At 46.7% G+C, this 26236-nt stretch overlaps 1 protein-coding gene across 1 annotated transcript in view; it reads left to right on the forward strand.

Annotated features, from left to right (window-relative positions):
• The first annotated feature begins 1645 nt into the window (after window positions 1–1645).
• PAMR1 (peptidase domain containing associated with muscle regeneration 1) overlaps window positions 1646–26236 on the forward strand; it is a 58783-nt gene continuing 34192 nt past the window's right edge. The window contains exons 1-4 of the mRNA XM_075152538.1: window positions 1646–1835; window positions 13811–13987; window positions 14674–14802; window positions 21218–21332. Coding sequence (XP_075008639.1) covers window positions 1763–1835; window positions 13811–13987; window positions 14674–14802; window positions 21218–21332 — 494 coding nt within the window. The 5' untranslated portion in view covers window positions 1646–1762. The remainder of the gene's footprint in view (window positions 1836–13810; window positions 13988–14673; window positions 14803–21217; window positions 21333–26236) is intronic.

A 26236-nucleotide genomic window follows, 5' to 3' on the forward strand; every position in this document is an offset into this window, starting at 1 on the left:
CTGCTGAGAAGCAGGAGCGAGTGAGTGGCTGGGTGGGAGTTTGGCCCTTAGCCAAGGTTAACACACCACAATTAGTATGTATAGATCATACTGAAAGAGTTAAAAATATGGTGTTTGAGAAGTGGAAAGTATATGTTTATTTACTGATCGTTACTGTATCTGCAGTTAGCATCGGTTCCCCGGTTGGGAGCCATGCAGAAAGTCAAACGGCAGCTAAGTGCAAAACGTTCCTCAAGTTCCATGTTATGCTGACATGTTCTAAGTAGCAGTATGTGCCATCATGGTTAAAATCTTGGCATCTATCTCAGGTCTTCTTATATTAGTATTCTCAATGGTGGGTTTGCATCAGTGCTAAGAGATTTAGAGAAAAAAGATGATCATGAATACTTTGGTATTGTTTTATATGTAAGGTGCACAAACTTTACAAAGACTGTTCACAGTTAAAAGTCAATAGGTTGCTAGACAGACAAGCATAACCTAGAGAGTTGTCTGGATAAAGGAATTCACCCCGTGAAAGACCACCTGAAGGTGTAATGGATTTTCCACTGCAGTAAACTACTCAAGATTTCCATTGGCTACTGCTCTCAAATTTTTGAGGTTGCTCAACATGCCTAAGAGCTTTACAAACAGCTGTAGGTATTTGTTAAAGTTTTTTGAGATATTTGAGTTTCTACTCCAAAGCAAATGCCAATATTTCGATTTTTCCCCCTCACAATATATGTAAATTTTGAAAACTTGCTACAGAAAAGAAATTGAGAAAGTCTGATTTAGAACTATGAAATATTTCCTTTGGATAATATTGAAAAATTGTGCAAGAAAAGTATTAGAAAAAATAAAGTATACGGCTATGAAATATGGACTGAAGACCAGATCAAATCAGTAGCATAGAAATAATGCTAATAGAAAAAGCAAAACAAAATATAACACAAATATAAAAACCAAATTAAATGGTCTCCTTTGTTTGGATTGAACATTTCCTCAATATCAACATGTTCCGACAAAACGTTTCAATTTTGCCAAAATTGCATTTCCTGGCAGAAATGGACTCCATAAAAAGGTTTTGACTAGCTCGAGCGCATGTGTGCCAAGTGATTCCTTTTGTGTTTTGTGGTTTTCATCCACTGTGGAGTGAACTTCTAGTGAGCCTCATTCATTCATCTGCCTCACCATAAAAATGCACGGCTATTTTAAGCACGTCGTAAAGTGGAAAATATCACTTGGATGGGCTGCCTGGTCATGGGAGCGTGGGCCAGGAATCCCTCTCTGCACCCACCCCACACCCAGCCCCGCCGTTAGGGACAGCATCCCAGGGATGCATCAACCCCTGCAAGCCCAAAGGGAGCATGTACGAAGTGCCTCCTTCTGGAGACGTCTGAAACTTCAGCTCACCCACAGCAACTGGGATGACTCATATAAATAGATATTCACATTTCTGTTTCTTCCCCCTTTACAATATCTTTCTTTCCGAGATGAAGATCGCTATCTCAGAGCTGAGCACTGAGCCTATAAACCCATCACAAAAGGGATCGGCTGCCAGAGTCCAGAAAGGGTTAAGGCAGCAGTTGGAGAGGTTTGGGGTGACGTCGTGCTTCTGGACGCCTGAGAAGTCTCTTGAAGGTAGTTCCCCTCTGGTGAGGATGGGAGCGAGCTGAGGTCTGAAATCCGAGATCCCTCGCAGCCTGGAGCTGGTGAGGTCCCAGTAAAAGCTGTTTGCCTGCTTTCCTTTCCCGAGCAGTCACACCGCTGCACTGGCCTCGGCAGTATGGAGCGAGCCCCCTGGACACATGTAGGACTCACTCTCCTCCAGCTCCTGCTCATCTCCTGCTTGCCAAGAGGTACCGTAAGTGAGCGTGTGCGTTCCCGGCACGGCCGAATGAGTCCCTTTCCTTCAGTGTGGTCAGAGGGGTTTGATCTCATGGGCTGTCATGGGAAGTAGAGAGATCTGCAGGGATGGTAATAATAGAAAGAAGGGGCTCTGCTTTATTTATTTTTTTCTTGCCGGCATGGAGTGTGTGTGGGGGGAGGTTTGCCCAGGGATGATTTCCAGGCAAACTTAATAGTCTTAAAGAGAAACAACTGGCTGGATTTGTTTGCCAATGGCCATCAAGAAAAGGGTATGCAATCACTTCGCTTACTACTGCTTTATTTTCTCAACACTCAGTGCTAAGGAAATGATGATAAAAAGAGGCATTTAAGTCTCTGAATTGTAAAGCGTAATTTGTTTAGTTTGGCAAGACAGAGACTTTCCTCTCCAGCCCCAACACCAAGAATGAAGGCAAGGGAGAAAAAAAGTGAAGGAAAAAAAGAAAACAAAAGCCACACATTGTTTCCGATCTGGGCTTTAGTTCTGCCAATATTATTCTTTCGAAGGGGAAGCCTTGTTAAAGCAGAATGATCTTTTTCATACTCAAGCCTTGCTCCAGTTTCTGCTGAACCAGCATGTATGGTTTCTTCTTGATAAGGTTAAGCGAAAAGCATTTACTGTTGAGTGCAAATTTGCTGTTGTTATGGCCACGAACGTGGGTTGTTTACACCTGGAGGTGGCTGGAGCTGCTTGCAACAGCCAGCTGTCAGCATCGCAGGCTGCTTTCTCGGGAGTTGCAGCCCTGAGGACTGGGAGGTGAGGTGCCCTCAAATCACCCACCTTTCAAGCTGTCGCAGATTGCAGCACTCCTGGCAAGGTAAGTGCCTCTTCCCGGGGGAGCTGTCAGTTATGCAGGCACTCCAATCGCAATGGCTATAAATAATGGGTGTCAAGGACGGCGCTTCAGAGCCCACCTCACCAGGGGCCGCAGCAGAGGGTCTGCCTCTGTAGTGCCCTTCCTGGCCGGCCCCTCGGGGCCCAGGGTGCAGGTGACTAGGGACGTCTGCCTGCCAGGATGGCCACCAGCGCCTGCAGCTGTCCTGGGAGACTGACTCCCTGCCGAAGTTTCCCCCTGGGGCACGGGCACAGAGAACATCTCCACACCTCCATCCTACACGCACCGACTTGTCCCCGCAGTGGCGTGTGCCTCAGCTACGTGCCACCTTGCACATTGGCCAGGCGAGGTGGCTCCATGGCATGTGCCAGGGTGGCACAGAAATAGCCCTGCCGGTTGGCAGAGCAGCCCTAGGCATGGGCTGCAGCTGTCAAGCAGCTAGGAAGGCAATCAATCTCTCCTGCTGCGCAGGCAGCATGTCTCTCTCATGGTGAGAAGCCGGTCCACAGAGCGGGCAGGCACTGGGCTGCTGGGGGCCCCCTCAGCAGCAGTGATGAGGGGAGGCAGGAGGAAGGACAACGACGGGCAATGGGACACGAGGGCTGTGGGGCTGCGAGCTTGGGAGGGAGGATGCTGGTTCCCCCAACACCAGCTCCTCACATGCCAGGAGCAGTGTGAGAAGGGCTTGGGGGACACATGGAGGAGAACCATCCCCCTCTCCCCCTCTCCTTCCTCCCCGTGCCTCCCCTGCCCTGCTGCTGGTGGAGCGGCCGGCGCAGGCACTTGCCCAGCACACAGCTGGCAGCACGAGGAGGGGGCCAGGAGCTCCCCTCCAGCAGTGGCGGGAGGGGCACTCAGAGACAGGGGAGCGATTCAAAAGTGCGGTGGCCTTAGCATGTCAGGGCAGGTTGGAAAATAGCATTTTGCCTCCTCCCCACAGATGTATCCAATTTTTATCCATATTTATCACACCCAGTTGCACAGGGCCTCCCTCAAGGGTTGGGGGCAGGAGGCAGGGAGGTCTGGGAATTGATTTTTGGAATAAACTTGAAGTGCAAGTGACTCATATTTCCTTAAAAATATACGTGTGTTTGTCTGTGTTTCTGCCTATCTAAACCCTTCCCAACCTCTCTTCCCCTCCCCCTCCAGCCTCTGTCTAGAGAAGTGGAGGCCAGATGCACTCAGACACATCCAGATGCATTCAATCTTAGCAAATGGGTTACTTCAGTTCACATGTTTAGGTTCCTAGCATGGACAAAGGGAAAGACACTTGCTTTTTAATTTGGAGAAAAGCTGGGGTTACTCACTCTCGACCCCAAGGCCACCTCAAGGGGCTCCCAGGAGTCCCTGCAAGCCTGCGGGTGCCCAGGATTTGGCTCTCCATTGGCCCAAAGGGAGCCCTCACCACCGCAGGGCTGTGTGGGTGCTGCCGGCAGCACGAGCTCCCTTGGGACATGGATGCCCCTCTCCCTCCTGCAGGACCAGGGACGTGGTGCAGGGGCGAACGATGAGGGAGGCCAAAGGGCAGGGAGGCAAGCTATCAGCAGGGACAGAGGGCTGGCAGCCTGAGGGCACCTGCAGTCCTTGGTTAGGGCTGGACTACACACCCCAGGGGAGCTGTAAGGAGTAAAATTTGAGATGGAGATTCAGGGAGACATAGGCTGCTGTCTGCGTGGACTATTTCTATCTGGGCAACATTAACTGCAAGTAAACTGCCAATGTGTTCCAGGTCTTACACCGTTACAGCGATCAAGCACTCAAGACAGGTCCAGCACCACTCCTCCATGTTTATAATACAAGCACATTCTCATGTTATGTAGTCATGAATTTCAATACTGCAGCTGCTTCTTCTCCACAGATTCCCAAATATTCTCCCCCATTGCAGAAGTCCAGCTTTGCCCCCCAGACCCCATTAGCAAAGGCTGGGCTCTCTAACCTCATTGATGCTGTCATTAACTCGAAAGTGCCACATTCATTACCTGCTCCTGTTCCTTGTCTTGCAGCACAGAGAAAACTAAATCTCTTCCTGACCACACCAGTATAATTTTTCTGGCCAGAATAAGCTCCTCTATCCCAGAAAGAAATCAAGGCCTGAAGGGTAATGTGGCAACCTCTGAGTTTTAGCCTTACCCTGGCTATTTTATCCTGTCACAGCCCTTCTCGGATGAAGACACAAGGCCACAGTGCCGATAATAAGATCACAAATGCCAGCTCATAATTACAGAGAAGAAACCGAAGGAGGGGGTGGCTTAGGGCAGACTTCTTCAGGTTGCTTTAGATGCTAAAAACATCCTGGCTAGTGGCATAGATGGCCTGTAATTTAAATCCAACTATGACAAAAAGATACAGTAAAAGGAAGCTGTGTGGTGTTTTGAGGGCAAGGGGAAGATGCATGCGGAGGAGAACAAGGTTTAAACTGGAACTGGATCTGAAATGTGGTGGAGGCATGAACGCTTGATGCAGCTGTCTGGGCCTGTGGCCCAACCGGCCTGGCCTGAAGGGAAAGGAGGGGATGTAAGGGTTTGGTACAAGAAAATGGGGAAAGGAGCAGAGTTTCAACTCAGGAGGTGTGGAGTATGGGTCTATTTTGCTTACAGCTTACCACCAGGGAACAAGGGCTGCTGAAATGGAGGAAGAAAGGGAATGGGAAGTTTCCAATAGGAATAAGCATCCTGCCCTAGAGCTACCTGTCAGTCCTCTCCACAGCAGTGGCAGAGCAGGCAAGAGGAGGGGTTGCAGGCTGTGCAGGTTTCTTGAAAGAGGAAAATGGTGGGAATGACACAACCGGTTGGGCATCACAACTGAGGCAACATCGGCTGAGGGGTAGTGGGATTACTGAGGCTTTAGCACGTAGAAAGACCAAATTGACAGTCCTGTTAGGACTGGAGAAAGAAAACCCTAGAGCTATTTGTGTTAATGGTGTTTTTGCATTAACCCACCGTTACAGTGCTTAGATGGGCAAAGTCTACACCTCACAAATAGGCAGCACAATTTTTATTTGGCTTTCCTTTTTGTTACACCAAGATACTTGATTTTTTTCACGGACAAAGCAAAACAAGACAGTGTGGAGAGAGATACAAGTTTTGGAAGTCACATGGGAAATCCTGTTAAGGACCCAATGGAGACCTCAAAAATAATTTTTTTATTGAACTAACAATTCTTCTCTCCTTGGGGCAGAAGTGTTGGGAGTTTATGATTTGTTTGTCATAGCCTAGTTAAGAATAGAAGCTTACAAATGTAAAAAAGGCACTACTGTAGGAGCACGATGAAGCAAACCTACGGCCTACCAGGAACAACATCAGGCTATTTATTTCTGAATTTGTAGCCTCTAAACACTATATGACAACAGGAAACCTGGAATAGAGACCCTCCTATTTGAAAACATTAGGCAGACCCCAATTCCTGAATGAAAGGAGAATGTGCATTAGCCTTTTTTCCTATGTGAAACATGATCTGAATTGTTAAAAAGGTAGAGAGCTTAAGACAACGGTGGTCTCATCCAGCAGAACACAGTTGTACTTACACTAGACAGGTTTTCAACGCATTTCTTAAACAGAATATACTTTCTGTAGTAGTTTAGTCTGCTTTCAACACAATCCTGCATTTGCGACTTAAAAAAGACAGTCGAGTTAACACACACTTACTAAGTGGACAGATTCAGCTTAGTATAGTAGATTTCCCCCTGTGTTCGCCCACTGGCTTTGATTTTTTTTTATGGAAATCCTTTCTTCTTTTTTTCCCCCCTCTCTTACCGCTGTGTGAAAGCACACACTAATGGCCAGGAAAGGATGCTAACTGTCTCTGTAGGTGAAGCAGTCTAATTATTCCGCAAAGGTCTGCGATGCATAAAGTAAGCACACTGAGTAAAATTAAAACAGGGATGTATTTTAGCTCCTCTTTTAATTAGTGCAGCTGCTAAAAAGAATAATAGGTACATAATTTCTAAAGAAAAGCAAGTGTTTTTAGACAGAGCATTATCCCTTTCATCCTCTTGACACATCTATTAGGAAAACAGGCATCATTTGCACAATAAGTTACCTGAGGCAAAAAGAGGTGAAGAATAAAGACCTGCACTTTCCTTCGTTATCAATGGCTTGGAGTACACCATTTTCCAAGAGCCCTAGTAAAAGCCTCTTAAAGGGAACATCTCTCTTCCCTTCTGAGGTCTATTCCTCTTGGCCTTACTGAAATCAAATGAAGAGTTTTACTATTCATCACAGTGGAGCCACAGTTTCACGCAACATGTTTCTCATTTCCAGCTGACAAATTCTAGATCCCCTGTGTGCTCAGAGCTCTTCTTGTTGTTAATGTTAACATCCACACACGTGATACCTACGGGGTGGAGCCCAGGTTGCACATCTGTGCAATAACAGTAGAGCTGAGTAAGAAAGAAGCAGGATAAAACAGTAATAAAAATGAGACAGACCTAAAGAAAATGTTAGCTGTTACTAGGTTTCACCTCTGTTGGAGCTATTTTTTTTTTAAATGAGAAACCTTCATTTCAGAATTCTTACATGGCCAAACATTCTCCAATAAGAGCCTTAAGAAATTGCTCCTTCAAATGAAAATGCTCTTTTCTTCTGCAGAAGGCAGTAATTGTTTTTGAGCATCATGCTGAAAAATTAAAATGCGATCAAATAAAAAAGGGCATGTTCTCATCTGTGGAACATGAACTGGTTGAATAATCACTTTGAAAAAGTCATCCTCTATGGACTCTAATTTTAGAGATGTATCTGTTTGTATCTGCTCTTATTTACAATGCACTGTTGATTCGTACGACACTTCTCAAAGCAATTTGAAATTGTACTTCTTTGAGCCTAAGTAGTGTTTTACCAATGTGCTGAGGGATAAATTGAGGAATGGAAGGAGAACTCATCTTTGCAGGATAACAGAATGGACTTGTACAATGGGAAGTTCCATCAGTTCAGACCAAGATATGGATGTCCCTATAAAGCACCTTCTTCCATCTTTCAGGAGTTCTGATAAATACATGTATCCAGCAGGGTCCTAAGGTGCTCTCTCTTTTGGAAGACTTTTTTTTCCCCCAAGGATGGATGGAGATGGCAAACTGGTTTTCTGCTGGATCAGTCCTCTGATCCCTCCACATAGTAGCTAATGCCAGCACAAAGACAGGGAGTGGGGATGGGAAGTCAGGGAGAGAAGGGAGGAAAGTGTACCAATCTCAGCAGCAGCATGGGCTTATATCAGCTTAAAGTGACTGCAGCCTAAAAAAGTCATTCTTCCAAAGAAGTGGAAGACACAAGAGTTAATTGGTGTAATCGGGCTTGTTTCAATCCACCTTAGTTCTTAGCCATATAATTTTTCCAGCTCTCAGACCTTTGGAACAGAAATCCCCTTTCTATCTAGCAAGGTATCTATGACTGACAAATTCACCATGGCAAAAGATAAATGTGCTGTAGCTGAGGTTTTACCATGATGAACTGCCTGACCCACCCCTGAGGCAGCAATGTGCTTGTGAATCTGTTCCCCAATCACCAAAGCTTTAAGCCTGACCTAGTAAGATAAACCAAAATTGAAGTTGGTTTACTTGAATATCCCAAGGTGCAAACTGCAGTTGGTTAGAAGCTCACTAATATGTGGATCACACTTTATTTGTTTCCACACCCTCAAACCCTTGCTCACAGGTTCCCCATAAGCAACCTCCCTGAAGATGAAAGCTACTAACTCATTACATTCTCCACCACGGTCTTATACTTCATCCGCACCCCCATCCCCCAGGAGTCTCTCTTCCTCTTTCCTTATTTCTTTTTTCTTTATATGGCTGAAGAACCTTTTGCTATTATTTTAATTTCCTTTGCAAGGTGAAATTCAGCTTGACTTTTGGCAGTTATTCTTTTGTCTCTGAGCTCTAAGACATAGCTTTGATGATCAGACTTTTTTCCATCCCTGATAGGTCTTTGCTTTTCCCTTGAATGAGAGATTTGACTGGGCTCATTGTATATCCTGCAGGATTCGTCACTATCCTTTCCAGCAGAACTTGTATTGAATAGAACTAGTGCTTTAAGATGGTCTTATTCTTGCAGCTATTTTTTATTACTTGGGCATCCTCTTTGAACTCACTGGCATAAGAATAAGTAACATATCTCCAGTCTTCAGGGTGAGTGCTAATGGAGCCTTCACTTATCTTCCGAGGAGACTTCTGGCTTTTCAGAATGATGCAGTAAAACCTATCCTTTTGGAAGGTTGCATTTCCACTCAATTTCAAACAATATTTCTGTCAAACCTCCATCACAACCCTTCCCAAGTACTAATAAAAGAATTTCTTGTGTGGGTTTTATCACCTCATTTTCCGAAGTCCTGCAGTTTGGAACAGGATAGTATTTGAGGTTTAGCGAGGACAGAGATGGCTGAGTCATGTGTGTGCCCAGACCATGAGGGTGATAGGAAAACCAGACACATTTGTATCAGGGAGATGATGACTATATCATTAACTGTTCAAGCTTCTCTGTTGCACACCAGGCTGCCCAAGCACATCTTGGCCAAGGAAGTTGGCACATTTTGAAAAGGTGAAGCAAAAATAAGAAGCAAAAAAGGGAATTCTGGGCCAGAGAAAGTGAGAGATATGGGTGAGCCTGGCAAGCCAAATCAGAGCTGGATTTGCTGCAATTTTGTAAAGGAAGTGAGTGACAGTAGAAGCTTGACAGTCGGGCAGATTAAAACTATTTACCCTTCAAACTATTGCAGCACCAGGAGTAACCTACTTCCACTCCTTCCCTTCACTGGCTCCTGTGGGTTCACAGAGGCAGGCAGGCAAGCACCACTTTTAAAAAGTGAGCCGAGTCAAAATCAAGAGCAAAGGCTGAAAGTTTTGCCTTTGCAGTCTTGAGGATCTGTGGAGAAGCTGAGGTCCTGTTACCGACAGGGGAAGTCAGTAAGCATTAAACTACTCAGCAAATTGGCTGTGCATTTCATTCGGTGCCAGCTCCTCTGTAGATGCTCTTCATCTGCTTTTCAGCAGCTCAGCTCCCAGCACCAGCTCAGTGGAGGCCAGAGCAGGATCAGCCAGCCCACCTCTCCACATGGTCCTACTGCGTCTTCTCCTTGCTGCGGCTCATCACCCGCACCCTGAGGAAGCTCAGGGCCCACCTGTTAGCAGGGAGGGCTCCCCAAATTGAGGAGCCTCCAAAGCCCCAGCTCAGCATCAGGGAGCAGGGGAGGTGGCAGCATTACTGTGATGAATTGCCGTCGCTGTAACTCAGCCCTCGGACTGACGCTGCTAACAGGGAGGACACTGACTGGGAACATGCCCTCCTACTGCCATCTTACAAAATCCATCGCTGACAGCCTTTAGGATCTGAAATGTACCTCAGGGACTAGGTGGTCTCACTAGGTGCAGATGTCAGTGAAAAGCATGAACATGTTGCCATCCAAACCTGGAAACGCATGAGAATTATCAGCCACCCTGCGTATGCCTCAGTCCTCACTTGTCCCTCAGGCTGGACTCAAAGCATTGGGTGAAACGTTGCATTGTGCTCTGCCAGGCTCCTGAGCCAAGCAGGTCTTCCTTCCGGCACCTTCCCTGGAGGTTCGCATGCCTTCCCAACACAGCCATTTCTTCCTTGGTTTCCATGGTCTTGAGCTGTTTCCATGTGTGCTGTTTATGCCTGGATTTAATGGGCTTTTCTTCCATCACTAAAATCCCATAAATTAATCCACTGTTTATTTGCCTATCCAGAGACTTGTTTGTTCTTTTCAGCTAAATATTTTGCATGGGTTGTCAAGCAGCTTCTTCCTGCTCCTCCCAAAATCAGGTCAAGCCACTTTCTGGACTGTGTTTGATGCTGGGAGACGCAGCCACTGCCTGCAAGCCAGACTGCCTGCTTTGGAGGATTAGCAAAGTCAGGCCCACAAAGCACCCCACAATTATCTCTGCCACAGCTGGCCAAGGCCTGCCTTCCAGAATTTTACTCAGTCAATAAATCTCCCTCTGCTCTTATCTACCTCATTCTCTTCTGTTTTGGGGTAATAATGGCCAAGTGTGGGTTTGGGGACCCGCCAGCGGTTACCGTTCCGCAAACACACAAGGGGGAGTGGGGTTATGCCTCTTCCTCCCTGGAGCCCAGGCTGAGCTCAGAAACACAAACAAACGTTCATTACACACGCTAGAGCCTCTGTGCATCTCCCTCTTAAATTTCTGAGGGAAACGTTTCCTTTGCCTTTTGTTCAGTAGCTTGGAGATACTCATGCAAAACAAAAGGGATCCTATCACTATTAAAGAGGTGCATAAAGTCTTTACACAAATTTCTTTAAAGAATAGCTTCTAAAAAACTTGAGAATAATAGATTTCATTATTTCTGTGAAGAAAATCCTAGAGAGGATCACTTCAAAAAAGTCTTAAATCCACAAATTTCCTTGTCAAGGCTATATATGTTGCCCAAATTGCAGCACCTGAGAACCTGAAAGGGAATTAAATTGTCAGTAAATCAAAAGACAGCCTATTTTCATTGTCTTAGTTCAGACAAGGGCAAGAAGTGAGCAAACAGCATTTCTAGGTGGCAGCAAATTTATTTTTACAATTCTTTAAAGGCCAAGATCTGCTGCTCCCATTTTAACACTAAGTATTACCTTAAACTCAACTTTCGCTACAAATACGCCCATTCGATTCACCAAGAATAAGTGTGGCATCTGCTTTTTGGCCCTGTTGTATACACAAGCTCTACATATAAAAATAAATATGCATATGCACACACAGACACTCTCTCTACACACATACAAATACATGTGTAATATTTTAGGGAAGCAGAGAGTAATTTAGGTTGAAAGGGGCCTCTGGAGGTCATCTAGTCCAGCCCCTCTTTCAGAAAAGTGCTAACTTGGAAGTTACGTTGTGTTGCTCGCAGCCTTATCTCGCTAGGTTTTGAATTCCTGCAAGGATGGCGACATGCCTTAGTCACCCCAGTGCAACTTTGCCTGTGAACATTTGGATCGTTTTACAGATAGCAATTTCTTTTAGGCAATTTACAGCTACAACCCAAATGGATATAGCCATTTTATTAATAAGCTTTAGCAACTGTGAGAGAAATTAGATTTCTAGCTTGAGTTGGGAAACACGAGAATTTGAAGGAAGCTTTGCAAAAGCTCCTGAGTGTTGGGTAGTTATTTATTACTCAGATTTTGGGGAGTCCTCCTTCAACAAGGAGTGAGACGCCCACCCCCATACACCACAGAAACAGCTATTTTCAGTCGTGTGTGGTGAGATGTATCAAACTGAGTGTCAGATCTAATATAATTAGACACGTGTAATCAATTTGCTCTGGAATCTGAATCACATACAGTTCATAGATAAATGGCTTCATTAAAAGAGAGTAACAGCCATAGGTTAAGAAGTCCCAACTTGGCCGAGTTGATTGACTGCTGTTCTGGGAATTAGAAGGCATGAGTTTAATTCCTGGCTTTGCTATTGTTTTTCTCTGGGACCTTGAGCAAAGTCACTTCACCTCCCTTGTGCTTCAGTTTCCCATCTGGAAAAAGGACTTTGTAGAGCATATGTCGAGATCTACAGGCAAAAGGTTGTGTAACTGCTAAACACTAAGATTATTTTGATGCAAGAACTTATTATTGGAATAAAAAATTACAGAACCTTATTGAATGACAGAAGTGGCTTTCTTTTTCTTTTTGGAATGATTATGGGGGCAGGGAGGGGGAATAGAAAGGTGCATAAACAGCAGCCTGGTTTCCAAACTCAGGGCGGCGGTGGACTCTCCCCAGTCGGTACACCAGGCACAAGGGAAAGGCTCAGTTCTGAGGAGCACAAAGGGCTGAATTTAATTTCCCAGCCAAAGGGAAAAAAATGAAGAAACAGTTTGGTGGTCCCTTTTTTATGAAGCCAGTAAATATCATTAGGGGAAAAGATAAGCTTCCAGGAACCAGGCTTCATGAGGCTATGGAGAATCAAGTGAGACAGAGCAGCAAGATTCAGTGGTAGGGAGCTCCAGCAGACATGGTAATTAGGTTAGAAGGCACAATGAAACAAAAAACAGCAGTGTGAGAAGGGAGCCAGGTACAGGCACGGGCAGGAGTGCTGCGCCTTAGAGATGTATGGCTTGTTGCAATGACAAGGCAGCCCTGTTACTCAGAGTTTAAAACAAAAGGAAAAAGGATGTTACCTAACCACAATGAAAAAAGAAACAAAAAAGTGGAGGAGAGAGAGAAGAAGAAAGAGATAGTCTTATTATGTTTCCTTCATGTCCCATCTTTCTAGTTTGCTCTCTCTCTTTTACCATCAAACTCCATGAAAGCGGTCATCAGGTCTGTCAGCTGGTTAGGAGACACGCTGACAGCACCGTGCACTCATTAGATTTCACTCTGTAGAATTCGGACAGCACGCTGGCAGAGAAAGGTGGGATCTGCACTTACTGTGGCAGTCTGGAGTCACGGTCTGAGGTTGTTTCCTAAAAGGGCACTTCCAGCATAGCTTAAATATCATCCTATGAGGTTATGCTACATAATAAAAAGATATTAATAATGTTAACATATTAGAAATGCCAGGCAAAATGAACCTTTAAAAATAATGAAAAATCTTGTTTCCTTTGGCAGGGAAGCCAAGAATAGCACCATGTGCTTCTGAGTGAAATAGGGAGTGAAACCGGCTAAAACCCAGCCTCAAAACTGGCCTTTCCTGGTGGACACCCTAGTCTTCAGGAGTAGCAAATTCACAAACAGAAATACGACCAAAACATGCTATTATAGTTTACATAATCTATACCATATATGAGGCCGTAAATCAGTCCTGTGATCTGAAGAAGAGTTTCTCATGTGACGTTATCCTCTGTTTTTTTTAAACCATTCTTCTCACCGCAGAAGTGGGAAGGCCTTGCGGAGAAAAGACCGAAGTGAACATATTCCTTCCCTCTGGTCTGTTTGCTTCCTCTGGCTGGCACTGCAAAACTGCCCGTGTGTTCTTTAGACACCCAAACCGAGCTGATGTTTCGGCTGCGTGTTACCATGTAGTTTGGGATTTCCTGGGCCGAAGACCTCGGCCAGCCTCATGCCATACATGATCTGACAAATCGCTGAATAATAGATCCTGTCAATCCTCGGCAGATAATGGATTATTTCTGTGTGTCCCCCTCTCTGTTCCCCGCTTGCAGAGTACACAGTGATCAATGAAAACTGCCCAGGTGCCGAGTGGAATATCATGTGTCGGGAGTGCTGCGAATACGACCAAATCGAGTGCATCTGCCCAGGACGGAAAGAAAGAGTGGGCTACACCATTCCCTGCTGCAGGAACGAAGAGAACGAGTGCGACTCCTGCTTAATCCACCCAGGTATGTTTAGGGCCACACTGCATTCACACCAGATCTTTGGCCAAGGCATCAGCACATAATGGTAGCCGCTGGGCAGGGGAGCGGCGAGGGCAGGCACATCTCACTGGGGCATGGGATTGCCCCGCATCACCTCAGGAACTCCCTCTGCCACTCTGCTGATAGCAGCAAGACACTTGGCAAGGTGCCCCCGCAGCGGGTAGCATAGCTGCCAGAAAAAAAAACACTTTCTACCAGCAGTGTTGATTTGTAGGTGCCCTGGGATGATTTGCATCCCAAAGCGAGAAGGTAGAGACGACTTGGAAGTCTGGCTAGCAAGGAGGAAAGGGCAAAGTGAAAGGTGAGAGCAGGAGGAGACAGGACCAGGTTAGAAGACATCAGAATCACTTGGGCTGGGCCCAAGCAGCACCAGCATCCACATTCAGACTCCTGAGAGAGGCATTTACAGTTGAAGCAATGCGATTTAGAGGTTTGGGCAAGTCAGACTGGGAGTTTGGCTCCAAATCTCAGTCTGAGCTGCCTAGGGTTTGAGGGTGGAGGTTGGGTACGGTTCACAGCGGGGAAGCTGTCAGCACCGCAGCAGTCACTAACGTCATTGGCATTTTTTGTGGAAAAGAGAGAGAGGCTGCTCCTCTCCCCGCAGGACAATCCACCTTGGCTTTCCTCTAACACAGTGGCTCTCCTTTCAGGCTGCACCATTTTTGAGAACTGCAAGTCCTGCCGCAACGGCTCCTGGGGAGGGACGCTTGACGACTTCTACATCAAGGGGATCTACTGTGCAGAGTGCAGAGCTGGCTGGTACGGCGGGGACTGCATGAGTAAGTGTCGTACACGGCCAGGGAGGCATGTCAGGGACAGGGAGTGGTGGGACGGACCCAGAGCTATGCTGTGCCTTTCCAGCTATTCCTGTACAGTGACTCTTGCAAAGGGCACAGGCAGGAGATGGCAAACACAACCAGGCAGTAAGCAGATCTACAGTGGGGAAAACTTCTCTCGCAGTGCTCATCTGCCAGGGATTGGCCTTGGCCCCAAGTCACAGGAGGTTACAACCCTACTAAACTTCTGGTTTGTTTTGGTTTATTTTAAAACTTTTAACTACCGTGACTCTGGAAATCTTCTGTTCTCTGCATTTCTCAGACATACTTCAGCATAACTGATTCCCCAGAGGCCTTCAGCAAAGCATAAACATTTGCAAGGGCAACAGCTATATCAAAGAGCTTCTCTGTCCTCCTTCAACCCCTGGGCTGCAGAACCAGCCCCAAGGAAGTCCTAGTGCTCCCTCCCTCCTTCACACAGCTCCAATGCGCTCCAAGGCAGCTCTGGAGAACTGTTTTACAACTGCTATCAGTGCCGTAATGGACCAGGAGCGTTTCAGGCTCTCCTAGCAATATCTGAAGGTTTTGCTCGCAACAGCGTACAAAAGCTCCTGCTTCTTGGATTTTGCTAAGCTGTTGGTCCCAGTGCTATCTGTCAATAATGAATTCCATCAGCTAATTGGATACAGTTTAAGACTAGTATTTCCTTTACCAATTTCCCATCGGTGAAGGTATAGCCTTTCACCAACCCTCTTTCAATTTTTATTGACTGTCTCTTTGTTCACATTTCACTGAAAGGGATGAAAGCAGAGTCTGCTTTTCCTATTCTGTTCTGTCCATTATTCTACACACCTTAGTCTTGTCTCCTCTTAGTCATTGATTTTAAAGCAACAGTTGAACTTGCTTTCCCAAGACAGCCCATGACCATTCAGGAAATGAAAGCAAACAAAATAAAATCATTGCTGCAAACAGCAGAATATGGGGAATCAACATGTTTCAGCAACAGGGGTAACTCAACCTTAGTGCTTCAGAAGTTGATAAACTGCGTGTCTGGCAGTTTATGGTGTGATTTCTGATAGCACTTTAAAGTCCCCTTTGCTCTGGGTTGATGCTAGAGCTCCCCTGGCAATTTTTATAAGAGCAGAGCCAAGAAAGAATCATTAGCTCATCTAACCCTTCCTCCCTCTGCCTGAGTAGATCGGTTGCCTACAGTATGTTTCAGCCTGCTCTGCCTACTTGTGTTTTAAAGCAAATACACCCTCACACTGCAGTCTATTTGGACATTTTTTCAATACTGAAATTTTGCAGAGCTTTGTCTTACAGTGTTTTTCCTACTACTTGCTCTTTTGAGGAAAGCAGTGCTACACTGAGGATGTGGTCTCTTTTGTGTGGTTCTGCGGTACTTCAGTGGCAGGGTAGGATAGGCAGATAGCGCTATTGTCTCTTCCACTCTTCAAGAGGAGCACAGGGGACAGTTGTGATCCCAGCACACACCTGAGCTGCCCTGCTCTGGCTCTCATGGCTATCTCACTTTTGGCCTTGACAGTGGGCTCAGGCATGCAGAGACCGTATGTCCGCAACGCAGCCTATCACCATGCCAGGTGCTGGCCTGCAGGCTCACAGCTATGTGGCTTTGGGTCTGGAGGGCGGCCAGCGAGTAGCCTTTGAATGATAGCGTGCACCAGCTGATGGAGCAGTGGATATGCTAACACAACACACTTCGGAGAGCAAAGAAGGAGGCATCTCTCTTTGGTACCTGCACGCAGGATCACATCTGGAACTTTGCAGCCTGCACCGGGCACCTCGCCAGTGGCAGAGTGCCAATAAATCCCAGGAACACAAGGGAGCGCAACCACAGTAATTGGGGGATGTAATCTGTCTGCTTCATCCTACATTGCAAATGCCGGTGCCCTCTGCTAGCAGGCACATGGGCGGCCCGCGGGACCTGCCCTGACCAAGCTGGTCGTGCACACAAGCCGCACACGAAGCTTCACCCCACGCCAGGTCGGCGGCGTTGCTGCGGTGCCCAGAAGGGAGGGCTCCTCCTGCCTTTGCAAGGCGCCCCCAGCTGAAGCTTCTTCCCCAGATTTTACCTCCTCCCGCCCAACGAGGCCCGCGTCCACCTTGCCCCTGCGCCGCGGGCAACCTACCGAAGCCTTCACACCCCCCGCCCACGCCTGAACGCTTTATGGCGGTTGCCCGGAGCGCAGACCGGTGCGGAGGAGAGAGCCGGAGGGGCGGGCGGGCGGGCAGCCAGCCCCCGGGCACTGCGGACGGAGACGCCGCCGCCGCCGCCCGGGGAGCGCCGGGCTTTGTCTCCCTCTCGCGGGGCGCGGGAGGCGTTGCCGCGGAGCACCAGCACTGGCCCCGGCCCCGGGCTCCTGCTCCCGGGGGTCGGCGAAGACAGGCTCCGCCGTAACCGGGCGAGCGTCCCGGCGGCAAGCGGGCACCCCCCGGCTCCTTCACTACCGGACCTCCCTAAGTAAACCGCCCCGGGAAGGGCCCGGCCCGGCGGGGCCTCCCCTCCCGCGGCGCGGCCTCCGCCCCCGTGCTCTGCCGCCGCGCCATCTCCCTCAGGCGCCCCGGCCGGCCCGCGGGCGCCGCGGCGAGCGCTAGGTGGCGCCCGGGGCCCCCGGAGGAGGACGCCCCGGCGCCCAGGCCCGCTCCTGTCAGCCAGATGGGGAAATGGCCGCGCCCGCAGGCACGGGGGGATGAGTGCCAGGGATGCAGGGGAGCGCGCTGCTGCAATTTAGCCTATGGCAGGATTAATGCCTATTCAATACCGCACTGGTGGGGGGGGGCAGCTGTGGGGAAGGCTGTGGTTACCCCGAGGGGAGCAGCGAGGCCTGCCCACGGGGCAGCCCAGCAGCCCTGGGGTCCCTGTCCGGCTCCATAGGCTGATGGCACTGCCCAGTCATGGGGAGCAGTCAAGGGGCTGCCCGCAACTGCGAGGGCAGGGTGAGTCCCTGGGAGTGATTTCTGGGAACTGCCAGCAAAAGTGGTGATGTGCCTGAGGGCCGTGGCAAGGAAGAAGGAGCATGGGCTGGCCCATGGGGCTGTCCGGTTCGTACTGTCTGCTGGCATAGCCGGATGCATGGACATGGCTGAAAAACAGCCAAAGGACACCAGATAATTTCGTTAAAAGAGAAATGGTATAGGGTAGTCCAAAGGAATGTTATTAGGAAAAAACCACACTGAATAGAGTGGATTGTGTACTGGGACATTTCCTAATGGGACTGTTCATTGGATTGGACTATCATGCCCTAAAAGGCACATCAGAATCTAAAATCAGAAGAAAAACAACCCTGCAGGACCCTTTCCTCTGTACCCTGCACCCCAACAGCCTTTGTCAACCTCCGATTGTCATGTCACTTGAGAACACACACTCCCTCAAAGCGGGGGAGAAGGTGGTGCTATGTAACGTGTCCTCAGCCTTGCTGTCCGAATGACGAGCAACAATACTTGTAGTTTTAGAGACTTTGTGAACATCAGTGTTTCACTTAATACTGGTGACCAACAAGCAACAGGTAGCAACAAGGCGTAATGAGTGACAGCTGTCTTCCTGTATCTATCAGCCTGTTTCTGAATACCAGTGATGTTTCTACTCTCATTCTCCTCTGTTCAGTCCTCTTGACCTTTGAAGGAGCCCCACATCGATGCTGTAGCACTCAAACAGCACATAATGAGTTCTGATCAGAGGTCTCCTCAGGACCTCTCCCTCCACCGACCCACGGGTCTCCGTGGGCTACAGCTCAGAGGTCTCCTGAATTGTTTTCTTTTCTGTTAGTAACAAGCCTTAGAGGAAATCTTACTGTGGCCCTGAAAGCTGCCTTTTTTTCAGGAACAGGAACGGAACAAGGATGTTGACACCCCGCCAAACTGCATTATTTTTTTGTAAATGAGGCAGAATTTGCCAGCATTTGTGTTTACGATGTAAATTATTTTTGAGAGCTTTCCAGGTCTCCCACAGATTCAGAATGGGAAGAGAAAAGACTCCTTTTGATCAACAGATGATTGAACTGTTGGTCTGGGGAGTCAGCCTAACTTCTGCTAGAAGGGCTGGAGATACAAGAGCACAGATCTGATGTGATCGCAAAGGCGCTTCGTGCGGAGAAGGACGGTAGCAAATCTGAGAACGTTCTTTTGGAGGCAGTCATTGAATGGCTCCTCTTTAGCCTCTGGACCACCTGCTTTGCTGGCCAAACCTACTTCCTTGGCACCAGTGTTCAGAGAACACTGCAAACAGAAAAGTGTGTTTAGTATGCCGTGCACACAAGTACCTCTTTGCACCAGTTCTTTGGCTTTCCTTTGTTAAAGGCATCAGAAACTCAAAAGCCCTTTGGGACAAAAGGGAAACTTTCTTTGAGGTGGTCCAAGCCCCCTGCCAAACCATCTGAAGATTTCTAGCAGCTTTGTCTCAGGTTGTTTTTGAGGCAGGAGCCAGCAGCAGCACAAGGTCCTGTTTCTTGCTGTGGGAAGGAGCATTATCATGTGCACCACAGCAGATCCTGCTGTACTCGCTGAATCGTAATGTGGTTGCTGGGCACAGTCATTAATCCTTGCCTTTTACAGAGGGAACTAAGTGAGCCACAGAGGAGGATGAAACACTTTTGAGGAACTCTTCTGAGCAGGATTTCTGTTTCCTTGGGTCCTGCTTAATTAAGGGTGACCAAGGGTAAATGAACAAAGGGTATTTCATTTGAGCAACACTTTCTTAAGAAAAAAGAGGAGTAATTGACCTGCAGTTTTCACATTTCCCCATAGACCAGATGCAGCAGGACTGATTTCCAGACACTAAGATCAATGGGAACCGCAGATGCTTGGTACTTCACCAAATCAGGTCACTGTCACCCTCTTTTCCCAAAGGAAGGAACGGCCCTGAGGCGGGTGTTAAAATCCACCATTTCAGTAAGAAGCATTCATCCTGCGTTACTGGTTAAAAGTTTAGGGTTTCTCTTTGGAAACAGATGGAAGGAGAAGGGCTTTCTGTTGAACTAAAGAGGTAAAAAGAAGCGAGAGAGTTTCTGTGAAGGTCTTTTGGGCCATTTGTCTTTTTACTTACCCTCATTATCTGTGGTGTGCAGCCTATCAGAGTCCCCTGGTTTGGTGATGCTGTTAGACTCAATTGCAATTTCTGGCTTACAGGTACAGCCTCATCCCCCAGCAAAACAACAGAAGGCTTACCAGGGAATGTAGCCATGCGCAAGACTCCATTCGGAAAGTTGTAGTCAGAAAAGTAGAAACTGAGAAATTAGCTCTGTTTGGTGCGTAATGATTTAACTGTGCATTTTGCTAGCACTTTCATTGACAGATCACAGAAAGCTCTACAAAAATCAGTAAACAAAACAACTTCCCTTCTTCCACAGAGGAAAATACCGTTAGCCATATTTTATAGCTGGGGGAAGGGGAGAGGTTACCGAAGGTGAGAGAACTCTCTGGGCTAAAAATGTTGAGCATCCAAGATGAGGAATTAGGACAACTATCCCTGGACGGCTGCCTAGGGACAGCTGCAGGATAGCCATGAAAAGGTATTGCTTCCTCAGTGTGTGACCTCGTCTGCTCTTTGTTCAGGTCATTGTCCTCTGATGGTTTTCTCAGACTGGGCACAAATGACCAGAGTACTTAATCTTACTCTGTTGATGCTGGGCACTGAAGTACATTTCATAGTACGGTAAAAAACTGAGAGTGACACAGGCAGAGTGGGACAGGAGGAGAGGAAGGATAGGAATGAACTGAGAGAAGGGATGAGGGCTGTATATTATATATGTGTTATATTGAGTCATTGGTGGAGGAGCTGTGATGGTTATATGTCTCCATTGGCATGGTGGCAATAACATGTAAGGATGATGTGGTGAATCCTGAGGACAAACAGATGTCTCCTCTAGGAATACATCAGCTGTTTTTCCTCCAAGAGTCTCCTCGTGAAGGACTTGAAACTATGATGTTAGGTGCAACAGGTCCTCCTCTCATTGTTTCGCTCACTTAAGCTAATTCAAGTATTTATTGTACCTTTGGCACTTTCCCACCAGCTTCCTCAGCTTCAGTGATTACACAGGTCAACATGAGATCCATCAAAACTGCTCTGAGCTGGAGTGTCAGCCGGGTGGGTGGGTGGACTAATCAAGAGGGGCAAAAGCTGTAAGAAATGGTTTCATGGGGCTGCATTGCAAACCAGGGAGAAGTAATCAACTAAAACTTTTCTAGGGGTGCTCTTAGCCTAGACAATACTCTAATAGAGTCATAACTCTTTATACCCATTGTGGGGCTGTCCCATTATTTTATGTACTGCCTTGTAAGAAAGCGTGTATCTTCCTAAGCCATCCTGTTGTCTCATTCCGGTGTTGTTTCTACATGTATTTTCTTCAAATGCCCCCTGAAGGTCCCTCACACAGATTTTTTTTCTTCTTTTGCTCCGCAGGGTGTGGGCAGGTTCTTCGGACTTCTAGAGGTCAGATTTTGCTGGAGGGTTACCCACTGAATGCACGATGCGAATGGACTATTCATGTTCAAGCTGGATTTAACATTGAATTAAGGTAGGTCATACTGACTTTTAGCCAGCACGGGTTTCAGGTGGACATTGGGGCATGTGGGTAACCAAGTCAATGAGGGTCAACAGCTGGGAGCCCTGGGGCAGTGAAGGTACTGCCACCACTTTGCATTTGGTATCTCAGCTCTTTGCCCTGCTCTAGCTTGTGATGGGCAGCCACTGCACAAATCATCAATGCTGTGGCTTCAATTCCCATTTAGGACAGCTGGATGCTAAGGAGAGGTTCTCAGGTATTGGGCACAATGTATCTCTCTAGAGGTCTCTTCACACCAAAGCACCCGATATTTTCTGAAGAGTGATCAAGCTGAACTAAGACATTCTTTGAAGAAAAGCTGTAGGAATATTTTGATATGATGTCTCATGCTAGGAGAGAGTTGCCCATGGGATCTGCCTTGCATTTAAGCCTACATTTTTCCTCTCTTATTTTTCTTTCACTCATTTCTTATTTTTCTTTCACTCATTTTACCAGCCCTGTCCTTACCACCCTCAGTTATTCCTCTTACCATTCCTATGGCTGGAGGATGTGATTGGTTCTCCTGCAAGTCATCGCTCTTCTGACCTGTGTATGCTTAGACCTGTTAACCCACCCCTGCTGACTCAAGCTCACAGTTCTTGACTGGGTATCCTGCCTAGTGCCGGAGAGCCCCTAGTTGGGGTAATTAATACTGTTTTCACATGTGTAGCAGGGAGCTCTCACATGCAGTAGGAATCTTGGCAGGGGATTGTATTCAAAACCCACTAGCTAGTATAATAAAAAGAGTAGCTAAAGCCTTCACATCAATTTTTCACCAGCTTTGGAGCCCACGCAAAAGAACTATGCTAGATACACAAACAGATTTCTTCCTATATGTTTAAAGAGAGACTTAATATTTAATAAGAGGAAGAGAAATCAATTGAATAGAAAAGAAGAGTTTGTGGCATTCCCACACTAATGCCCTTTTTCCAGACTTGCAAATGCAAGCCTATTGTGTAGTTACGAGCAGCTGCAATTATTGCCTGGATAGCGTCGGAGCCTCTTGACTTTGGAGAAATGCATAGGAGACACAGGGGAGCAATGCTGTGAGGAGGAGTTTTGTGTTCTCATGACACAACTTTGCATTGGTCTTAGCAGGTATGAGCTGTACCTACCTTGTTTTTAAAAGATGTTGTTGGCCAGGTGCATGATTTGCACAGCTCAAGCTCAGGGAGGTGGTAACCTGGTATTTTTTACATTTCTGAACAAGGTTTTATCGATTGTAAGGCTTAAAAAGTGCTTCAGGAGCTACAGGTATCACCCTGTTTTCGCTTTTATGGGGGTGAGTGTGAGAGTGGAAATGGATCCTGTGCTGCACATCACTAGTGAATGCACTCATCTCTAGGTAAAGAGTTGACAGCCAGGTGGCACCAGGCACAAGATACAAGAAAGGGAGGAAAGGACACAAGGTCGAACAGCAGTACTTGCTGTGGCTGCGCTAAGGAGACCGTCATCCATTTTCAAGGCAGAAGAATGGGGAGTGCTGTAAAGTAAGCTAACAGATGTACTAACCCTTTGGAGAAATCAGACCTCCATTCTAGACCCTGAGGGCCACCCACATGCATACTAGGAAGATGTTAGTGTCACATGAGATCTGTACAGTTCACTCTGTTTACCTTTGCTGTTACCAGAAGATGCAAAACTTTATCAGGGGCATCCTGCAGAGAGTGCCTTTCTCTTTCTCCTTGTGTCCATCCTTCCTACAGTCAAACAAACACAATGCTAGGCATCTCCTTGTTGTGACATAACGTTACATTCCAACTGTGAAAGTCTCCAAGAGGGAAGCCTGAGCCACCAACCTTCTATTGTCAGCAGCTACATTTATCTGAGCTGGGTAGCGTTGGAGAAGCCTAAAACCCTGTGCCCAGCCTGAGCTGAGCTTCATGGCTGGGTGCCTGAAGATCCCAGCAGATGACATGGCACTTCTAGGGAAAGATCAGGAACTGTCCTGAATGTCCACACTTAATCCTGCCACCCTGCAAGTCAGGAGGAAGCCTCCAGGCAAACACAGAACAATAAGACCTGTATCTACCTCGCATAAGGTAACCCTGGAGCGCGTTCTGAATCAGCTGAGGTTTTCAAGGTGGACCACCTCAAAACTGGCCATTGAGGTATTTCAGCAGTTAGATACTGTGGAAAACCGGTACATTTAGCCTAAAGCTTCTCCTTTAGGCCATTCCTACACAGAAGGGCAGGTACAATTAAGCAGGCCACCAGAGTCTTCCTCCTGGGTCTGCCATCCATGCTGAATCGTTGCCTTCACTGCATTTTCATATAAACGTGCTGATCCCCTCTGTGGGTGCTAACTCTGCTTGGAGCTGTAATGCACAGCCAACATTGTGCTGAATCAGCACAACTGCTAACAAAAGAACTCCTTTCTTCATTCTTTCTGTGCACAAATCCTGTTTGCTGCCACTCTGATGGCTTGTGAGGGCAGGGATGGGGGCAGTGTGATACAGAAGGGGAACAAAGTAGTTTGTCTCTGCTTACATAGGGCAGGAAGAGTAAAAATCTCAGGAGCACCGATAAATCTTCCCTTGCTTCAAGCTGTGCCACGCAGTCCTTTGGGGGTTGGCTAAGCAGAGCTGTTTTGAGAAATGGTGCCCAGATTGTGGTGGTAGTTTGTTTTCTCTCCTTTTTTCCAGCCTTGCTTTCCTTTGGGTTGTGATGTATAAGCTCCCTCAGCCCAACCCATGTCAGGGATGTCATACCACAGTAGAAGTAGCTCATAACTTTCAATCATTTTCTTTAATGCCTAGCAGAGATGCGGTTTTAAACATTTTCCTTTGGCTAGAAGCTTTCCTCAGAGGAGTTGGTGAATGTATTCACTGCAGACACTGATGAAATCAAGACAATATTTTGCATTCCATTTTGTATCTGATGACCTGTAGCACTAAATTAGCATGCTTAGTTTCATAATATCCAAGAGAATTATGATATAGTTACAGTTTCACAGGTGAGGGAACTGAGGTTCATTACATTGCCTGTACCTGTGATTTAAACAGCAATAGACCTCGTGGTCTGTAAAGGGTCCCATCCACTGGGCCATAGCCAAGAGGTTTTGAAAAGCTTTAGCAGGTTTCCTGACCTGCCACTTCTGAGTCTTAATCATGGGATCCCATGTCATCAGTACAGTGTATCTGCTTCTATGCTGAGTTAAATAAAATGCAGATCAGACCCCCCTATGCTTTTCACATCTTCCACACTGTTTTCATCATTTTTAAAGCAGAGAAAGCAAACAATTAAAAACAGTATTCTGTGTATGGCTCTTTCATTCTGTGCCTTCACTCTGTGTGAGTATCTCTTGATATTCTTTGTTTAGAAACACACTGCTAGCCAGAGTTTACCTTTACATCTATAAATAATACTGCTCCCATTACATAGTGGGCATCCCAGAAACTTTCCTTCTGTACTTACACACATACTTAATTTTAATCAGAAATGTACCAGTTCAGAGAACCGGTAAATATTTTTAGGATTGAGTCAGGATAAACTGTAGCCTGATAAGTGTGACAAGGATGAATGGGTTAATTTGTATTGCTCCATAACTTCCATAAGGGTAGATCCCTGGGGTATGATCCGCCAGTGAAAGAATGTTTTGAAGATGTAGTGTATAACCTGATGCCTGTGAGGATGTCTCTGCCAAACCTGACAGAACTAGAATTCAACTCATGCATTTTATGCAAAGCTAAGTTGAAATAATCTCTCTCTAATGTATATTAAAAGCAGATGTCATTTTTTTCTTATTCTACATTCCACCAGATGATTTAAAAAATGAGGGGCTCTGCTCCATTGGTGTAGCTTCCTACAACTGCTCATTCATTTCTCTGTATGTTGGAGCAGAGTGTACTCCTGATGCTCTAAAACCAGCCATATGACCTGAGCAAAGGTGACTGAGCGAAGAGGCCTCTTAAGTCAGCTCATGAGTCATCAAAGAAAGGTCATTTCACATAATATGGGAGCCTCCTTAATTTGGGGGCCTGAGTGCCAGGAAGAAAAGAGCAGGAAATAGGCTCCAGTACTCTCTTGCCTCTTCAGACTGTGAGATCCAGCAGCAGATCCAAAATTTGTCTCACGTCTTTGGTGTGAAAATGCAGTCTTTGCAAATCACTAGGCCCACACTGGAATAGGCAGTGTGGGAGATTTAGCCTAATCCTAAATACACATGTCTGCAGCTTTAGGAGTTCTCAGGAAGATTGAGTACACAAGTTGCATTTATGAAATATTCTGCTGAACAATTAGTAGCATGCCTTCTCCTAGGTCCAGATCTTCTCATTATCTGCTGTACCAAGGCTGGGCCCAGCACCCCTGGCCATTGCTCATTCTCCAGAGGCACTTGGTGTTTCTCACTCTGTTTCTCATTCATATTCTGGTGGGATGCTTTGGCTCTGTGCCCCACTGAATTCAAACAGCAGCATATAACATTGCTGTTAACAAACAAGAGCCTTGCGCAGTGGCTGGATCAAAGCTAGGAAAGACAGACATTGTGGGAAAAGGTTTTAAATATTTCCCTTCTGCACTAACTCCTGTCCCTTATTTCTGCCCTCAAAAGAAGAGCAAGTGCCAGACATTGGGGATTTACTACCATTTTGCTTTCTAATGCAAAACATGCTGTAGTGTTTTGGTTTCCCTGCCTATTTCTGCTTCTGTAACATCCCCAAGCTTTCCTCGTACCCCTAATTGCTGACTTCTCAACATCACAAAGCCTCGGTCTTTGATACTTTCAGTACTTAGAATTTTATTTAGGGGAAATAGAACAATTTTAAGCAAACAACCATGATAGAAATATGCCCCCTACAGTGTCTGACCCTAGATGAAAGTTCTAACATTGTAATGTGGTTAGGGACCTGATGCATGTGAACAGACTGTATGACTCA

Source organism: Calonectris borealis, chromosome 5, assembly GCF_964195595.1.
Source record: "Calonectris borealis chromosome 5, bCalBor7.hap1.2, whole genome shotgun sequence".
Classification (NCBI taxonomy): Eukaryota; Metazoa; Chordata; class Aves; order Procellariiformes; family Procellariidae; genus Calonectris; species Calonectris borealis.